At 44.4% G+C, this 7,404-nt stretch overlaps 1 protein-coding gene across 1 annotated transcript in view; it reads left to right on the forward strand.

Annotated features, from left to right (window-relative positions):
- The window catches only part of BRCC3 (BRCA1/BRCA2-containing complex subunit 3), a 51,313-nt gene that overhangs the window by 41,530 nt on the left and 2,379 nt on the right, over positions 1-7,404 (forward strand). The window contains exons 6-8 of the mRNA XM_023520659.1: positions 9-52; positions 6,301-6,351; positions 6,523-6,692. Coding sequence (XP_023376427.1) covers positions 9-52; positions 6,301-6,351; positions 6,523-6,674 — 247 coding nt within the window. The 3' untranslated portion in view covers positions 6,675-6,692. The remainder of the gene's footprint in view (positions 1-8; positions 53-6,300; positions 6,352-6,522; positions 6,693-7,404) is intronic.

A 7,404-nucleotide genomic window follows, 5' to 3' on the forward strand; every position in this document is an offset into this window, starting at 1 on the left:
CCCTTCAGCCTTACACATCTGGACTCAGTCACCAAGATCCATAATGGCTCAGGTAAGATTTTCTTTTTCTCGAGTATGAGCACTGACCTCTGAAATATTTAGCTGATAGAAGCGGATTTAGTTTAAGCGATCGAAGTGATAGGTACAAGTTCTCCTCAAGTTCCCTTTCCCAAGAGCTTTGCCTTCGATGAATCCTGCTCCCAACTTTTCTGTGGAACACAGTGAACCCTCAAATAATATAAATGCTACCGAGAGTAAGACTGGAGGGGACACAGGAACAGGTTTTACTACAGCCTGCTCAGTGGTGGGCTGGTGCCTGTTTAACAGCCGGTCCCCAGGGAAGAGGGAGGACCCTGATGGCTGTGTTTGACAGTTTCTGTAGTATGACGCCCCTCCCATGGCCGATTTCACGTCACATACTTCTGGAAATTTCAACACCTGGCTCTTGTGAGCTGCTCTAAGCTGGTTCTAGCACACCGATACTAGCCTGTCGTGGTGGTTGAAAGAGAAGGACACACAGACAGACAGACAGACAGAAAAAAGGGAGGGCATGAGGGAAAAATGTGTTTCACGTCAATAAATACAGCAAGGATTCCTATACAAGTCCAAGAGACAGCAAGCTCGATACAACATACAAAATGGCTTTCCCCACGATACACACCTTCCCGCCCACATTTCCTCTCTAACCTTGACTCCCAGGCCATTCTGGGCAGTCTCCCCCAGTGTCTAGCAAAGTCAGCAGTGAGGAAAAAGAGGAAGCTTTCAAGTGTTACAGGAAATTACTTTGAGGGGAAGAGAACAGAGAGATGGCGCGGCGTATCCGTCCTATCGTTTCTATCTGGAGGTAAAAGGTGACAAAGAGTTAAAAGTTGGTAATAAATAACACGTAGCGATACTCTAAAGCCACAGTAATTTAAGTCATAAGTGGACTGAAAAGAGCCCAGAAATGGGCCCGCAAGAATTTAAATTTAAGAAAGATGTTACTTCAAATCAAGAAAAAAAGGATGAATTATTCACTAAATAGTATCGAGACAGTCATTTGTCAGTTTATTCATTCAGGAAATATTTGAGTGCCTACTCTTAGCCGGCAGTCTTCTAGGCACTGGGGTACAGTGCTGAACAAAAGAGCCAATCTTAACCTTCATGGACGTACATTCTATTTGCGCTTTGGGGCAAACAAGGTTCCTCGCTAACACCCTACACAAAAATTCCAGGTATATTGAAACTTTTACTATTTAATACGGTACAGCCACTTTGGGAGAGAGCTCAGCGATTATAATGACAAATGTTCCAGAAGTGTCTCTCCTAGCTGTGTACCCCAAAGAGTTGAAAACACGGATTCAAACCAAACCACATACAGCAATGTTCACGGCAGCACGATTCATGGTAGCCACAGGGTGGAGATGCCCCACTGTCTGTCAGTGGGCGGGTGGACACGCAGACACGTGCTCCATCCACGCGACAGAGTTCTGCTCAGGAACAAAAACACCAAGTACCAATGCAGGAATGACCTGGGCGAATCCCAAGGGCGGTACGCCAAGTGAAAGAAGCACCGCACGGAATGTCACGCTCTATAGTTCCATTCATATGACATTCAAGAATCGGCAAAACTGAGCTAAGGTGACAGCAAGTGCATTAGTAGCTGCTGGGGCCACAGGTGGAAGGACGTTGACTGTAGAAAGAACTGCAGAGGGGCCTCGGGGCTGATGCAAATGGTCTATGCCTTGGCCGCGCGGGTGGGTACAAGGGGGTATGCACCTGTCAAAACTCATCAAACTGTATACTTGAAATGGGGTCCTTTTATTGTCTATAAATTACACCCCTGTAAAGTTCATGTTCAAAGGAAAAAAATACAGAAAGAAAATATAGGAGGATATTTTTCACACTCTAGGGAGGTAATGCCCTAATCTGAAACCCTCGACTCACAAAAGAAAAGGCTGACTAAGTAAGAGTTCAAAACTTTGATAAACCCCTACAGAAAAGTCAAATTGCTCATAGTAATCTTTAAAAAGGGGTATGGATTAAGATGAAATAATCGGTTTTTCACATTTTCTTTTGGCAAAGATTAACTTGAGAGATAAGTACGTGAAGGAATGGGAAAAGTGAACACTCCCATATACTGTGCCTGGAGGTGTAATTTGGTGTAATTTGGTAAAATGTGGAAAATACTGGATAAAAATACAGTTTAAAAACGTACATGCACCTGAATATAGCAATTCTACTTCTAGAAATGTACCCGTCAAAAATTTGGAGGACAAGTGTGCAAAAATAAATTTAAAGGGGTATTAATTGCAGTCTTTCTAATAGCAAAAAATTGGATGCCACTGAAATGCCTATCAATAGGAGATTTATTAAATTGGTATGTCCGTTCTGATGGATGACTATCGTGTGGCCCTTAATAATAAGGAAAGCCAGGAGTCAAGACAGTGGCGCAGATACATGCTATGTCTGCCTCCTCTCATGACCAAATCAAAATTACAACAAAACTACAGGACAACCATGGAGAATTGCCTGAAGTCTGCTGAACAGAAGTCTATACAGAAATAGCCCCCCTGAGGCTGGTATGAGCGGCGGGGACATGGAAAAGGCTGATCCCACACCCGCATGTGGCAGTTAAAAATCGAGAGGGATCTCTCAGCTGCCAAGGTCCCCCCAGAGAAGCGAGGGGTCCTGGCCCCACAGTAGGCTCTTGGGCCCCGGCTTTCAGTGCGGGGAGGAGAGGTCCCCACAAGTTCCGGCTGTGAAAAGCAGTGGACAGTGTGGCTGAGTGAGACGGATGGTGGCTGGAGTTGCACACGTTCCTCTTTAAGGGCCCGAGGATGGCCTCACCGCTGATGGGCTCACTCGCCCTGAGCTCCAGTGTTGGACCAGCAGCTCGAAAGGCACCAGGGACACAGGGGCAGGAACTGAGTTCTCTGGCTTCAGGACGAGGGCCGGAGGGGCAGCTTCCTCCCAGACAGAAGTGCTGATGGAAGCCACTGTTCCTCTGTTGGGCACTTCCGCCACCCAGCGTGCAAATGCAGGTGGGCACCATCATACTTGAGTCTCCATCAACCTGGCTAACAGTGGTCACTCCACCTTGTTGATTCCTTGAGATCCTGACCCCCGCTCCCGCCAACGTGCATACCACCTGAGCCACTTCCAGTGGCTTTTCCATACAAACAGCCTGTCTTGGCTCTTGCTGTGGACTTTCCTAAAATCTCTCAAAGGCTCACAAACCCCAGACAAGCAGCATCTGGCCTCAGCATGCCATGTACCTCTTGCTAAGAAGCCCCAAGCCTGGCACTAGCGCCAGCCGGCCTCAGTTCCTGACTTGGCTTCTCGAGGCACCTCCAAGCCCAGCGAAGTTGACAGTCAGTCATCTGGAGATTGCTTGGTGGCTCATGCCAGGTAGCCCCAAGCCAGGCACAGGTTTTGGACCAAGCCAGAGCACCAACTGGGTACATGTGAGGGTGACACAGCTGAAAGGCAGACTGGGCAGGCACCAGAGCCCCGCTAAAGCGAATCCTGCTCTTGGGGTCAAGCCGTGCACAGCAGCTCCTCCACCATCCTCACGGCCAGTCAGCCTGAGGGTCAGTCCCCCCCACTGACATGCAGCCAAGGCTCTACTACAACAGGAGGGCACACACAACCCACACAAGGGACACACATGGAACATTTGCTCAGGTGACCAGGGAGATTGCGCCCCTGAGACCCACAGGCCACATACTCCATAAGGCCACTCCACTAAGACTGGGAGATATAGCAGCCCTACCTAATACACAGAAACAAGCACAGGAAGCCAGCTAAACTGGGGACACAAACATGTCCGATATGAAAGAACAGAACAAAGCTGCAGAAAAAGAACTCAACAAAATGGAGAAAAGCCATCTACCAGATGCAGCTTTCAAAACGCTTGTGATAAGGATGCTCAATGATCTCAGTGAGAAATTCAACAAAGAGATAGAAAACATAAAATAGAGATAGAAAACATAAAAAGAACTAGTCAGAAATGAAGAATACAATATGTCAAATGAATACCTTAGAAGGAATGAACAGATTAGATGAAGCAGAGGATCGAATCAGTGATTTCGAAGATAAGGTAGCAGAAAACACCCCAATAGAACTGCGACATGAAAAAAGGAATCCAAAAGAATGAGGATACTTTAAGGGGCCTCTGGGACAACATGAAGCATACCAACGTTTGCATCATAGGGGTGCCAGGAGAAGAGAGAGAGCAAGGATTTGAAAACCTATCTGAAGAAACAATGATGGAAGACTTCCCTAACCCGATGAAGCAAATAGACACTCAAGCCCAGGAAGCGCAGAGAGTCGCAAACAAGATGACCCCAAAGAGGCCCGCAACAAGACACAACATAATTAAAATGGCAAAGGTTAAAGACAAAGAATCTTAAAAGCAGCAAGAGACAGGCAGCTAGTCACCTACAAGAGAGCTCCCATGAGACTGTCAGCTGATTTCTCAACAGAAACTTTGCAGGCCAGAGGGACTGACAAGAAATATTCAAAGTGATGAAAAGCAAGGAGCTACAACCAAGATGACTCTACTCAGCAAGGCTGTCATTTAGAATCGAAGGACAGATAAAGAGCTTCCCAGACAAGAAAAAGCTAAAGGAGTTCATCACCACCACGCCGGTATTACAGGAAACATTGGAGGAACTTCTTTAAGAAAAAGAAGAAAAAAGGATCAAAAATATGAACAATAATATACGTAAAACTAATATAATACTGTATGCCAACTGTCATTGAAAAATAAAAAATTTATTTTTAAAAATGAACAGTAAAATGGCAGTAACTATATATTTATCAACAATTACTTTAAATGAGAATGGATTAAATGCTCCAATCAAAAGACACAGGGTGGCTGAATGGATAAGAAAACAAGACCCTTATGTATACTGCCTACAAGAGACTCTCTTCAGATCGAAAGGCATATACCGGCTGTCAGTAAAGAAATGGAAAAAGAAATTTCACGAAAATGGAAACAAACAAAAGTTGGGGAACAATACTTATGCCAGACAAAACAGGCTTTAAAACAGAGGCTATAACAAGAGTCAAAGAAGGACCCAGTGATCCCACTTCTGAGTGTTTACCCAAAGAAACCCAGAACACTACCTAAAAGGGACATGAGAATACGTATGTTCATTGCAGCATTATTGACAGTCAAGATATGGAGGCAACCTGGGCGTCCATCAGTGCACAAATGGATAAAGAAGAGGTGGTACTTATATGTGATGGAATATTACTCGGCCATAAAAAAGGTGAAGTCTCGCCATCTGCAACAGCCTGGATGGACCTAGAGGTTATTGTGCCGAGTGGAGTAAGCCGGACAGAGAAAGACAAATGCCATATGATTTCACTTACACGTGGAATCTAAGGAACAAAATAAACAAACAAAACAGAAACAAACTCATTGATACAGAGAACATTTTGATGGTTGCCTGGGATGGGGTTGGTGGGTGGGTGGGTGAAAAAAGAGAAGGGATGAAGAAGTACAAATTAGTAGTTATAAGACAGTCACGTGGATGTAGAGTACAGCATAGGGAATCTAGTCAATAATATTGTAATAACTACGTGTGGTGTCGGGTGGGAACTAGACTTATCGGGGTGATCGCTTCATAAGTTATATAAATGTCTAATCACTATGTCGTACACCTGAAACTAATATAATATCTCGTGCCCACTGTAATTGAAAAATTAAAACAATATATTAAAGAAAAATAAGGAACGCTAGATATTTATTGACATAGAAAGATGTCTATGCCATTTTGTCACGTGGGAAAAGAGTAACATCCACAATCATACAGTTTTTATTCAGAGGCACAGACACACACATACACACGCATATACATACGCCTTGGAAGGTATCTCCCACAGTACTACAGTGGTCATTTTCAATAAGTCATGTACCACGAGAGAGAAAAAGATATTTCCATTAGGTGGAATTTGTTTTAAAAAGACTGCCATCGAATCCTTGCCTCACCATGAAGCTGAACATTCCTCGTAAGGCAGGAGAGATGATGAGTCCCTTACTCTTCATCTCTGGTCTTTCCTCATTTCCAAAGAGAAGCTTTCAGGTGAGTCGAATTAATGTATTTATTTCGTACGTAACATTCGATAAGCGATTTTCCTACTGGACTTGTGGAGAACAGTCGCAGAAGGCGGAGTTCTGGCTGCCTTGGAGGTTAGGGTCGTTTGCACTGTGGGAAGGGCGAGGGCTGGGGAAGGAGACCCTTCTGCAGCTCTTGCCCTTCTGCCGAAGGGAGTAAAGAGCTGGTCATTTTCTGCTGTCTGCTTATCCAGGCTTCCCTCTGGCTTATGGATCCAGGGATGTTCACGATGGCCTCAGAATAGGTATCTTCGCTCAGCCGTTCTGTCTTTCCTCTGGCCGGCCGTACACAACTGTCTGCCGGTCCAACTTACTGCACTTTTCCTACTTCCTCCTCCAACCCCGTCTCTCCGTGCTCACAGTTGGGGGGCCGTTGGTGCTGGCATGTTTTCTCATCTGTGTTTTTCCTATTGAAGTGTTTACCAAGAATCTGTGCAGCCAGATGTCAGCGGTCAGCGGGCCTCTCCTACAGTGGTTGGAGGACAGACTGGAGCAAAACCAGCAGCATCTGCAGGAGTTGCAACAAGAAAAGGAAGAGCTGATGCGAGAACTTTCTTCTCTAGAATAAAGTGGGAGACAAAATGGGGTAAAGAAATTTTATTTTTCCAGTAGCCTGGAAATTCACACTCCCCATGTATAGCCAGGCAATGGAGAAGCTCCCTTTATATCCCAGGGGATGAGTTTTATGCACAGAATAAACACAGGATATCTTCCCTGTAACTGGCCTACAAAGCATATGCAAGATTATTTAAGTAGAATACAGAAGGGTTTTTTTTTTTTTAAGGCTATGGAAGGTACATCGGCAAGGACAACTTGTAATAAACTGTCTGGGGAGTATATGTTAAATGTTTATTTTCCCCTTGTTTGACTTGGAAATCTTTATTTTCATTTCTCAGATACACTTACTCCTTACAATAAGCTAAAGGGAGGAGAGTATTTAATGTTTTAGTAATGTCCTCCTCTTTGATCTCTAAAATATGTGTCCCGAGATACCTATCAAAGTCAAATCTATGCGAGTGCCTCTCTAACCAAATAGATGAGTTCTGCCATATTTGACTCGGAAGCAAATCTGTATTTAGCGATCCTATTTCCCTAGGAACTCTCGTTATAATCTAAATGTGTTTTTCCAGAAATATTTGGGATTTAGGATGTAACAAAAATCATACTTTAAAAAGTTCTGTCGCATCGTTCTAACCTTTTGTAGCCACAAATGGTAAGTGAGCCTTCAGAAAAGAATCAAGCCTATTGCATACTGGAAATTAAAGTGGGAATTAGGGGGAGGCGGAAAGAAAGAAGAC

This window comes from Pteropus vampyrus, unplaced genomic scaffold, assembly GCF_000151845.1.
Source record: "Pteropus vampyrus isolate Shadow unplaced genomic scaffold, Pvam_2.0 Scaffold275, whole genome shotgun sequence".
NCBI lineage: Eukaryota > Metazoa > Chordata > Mammalia > Chiroptera > Pteropodidae > Pteropus > Pteropus vampyrus.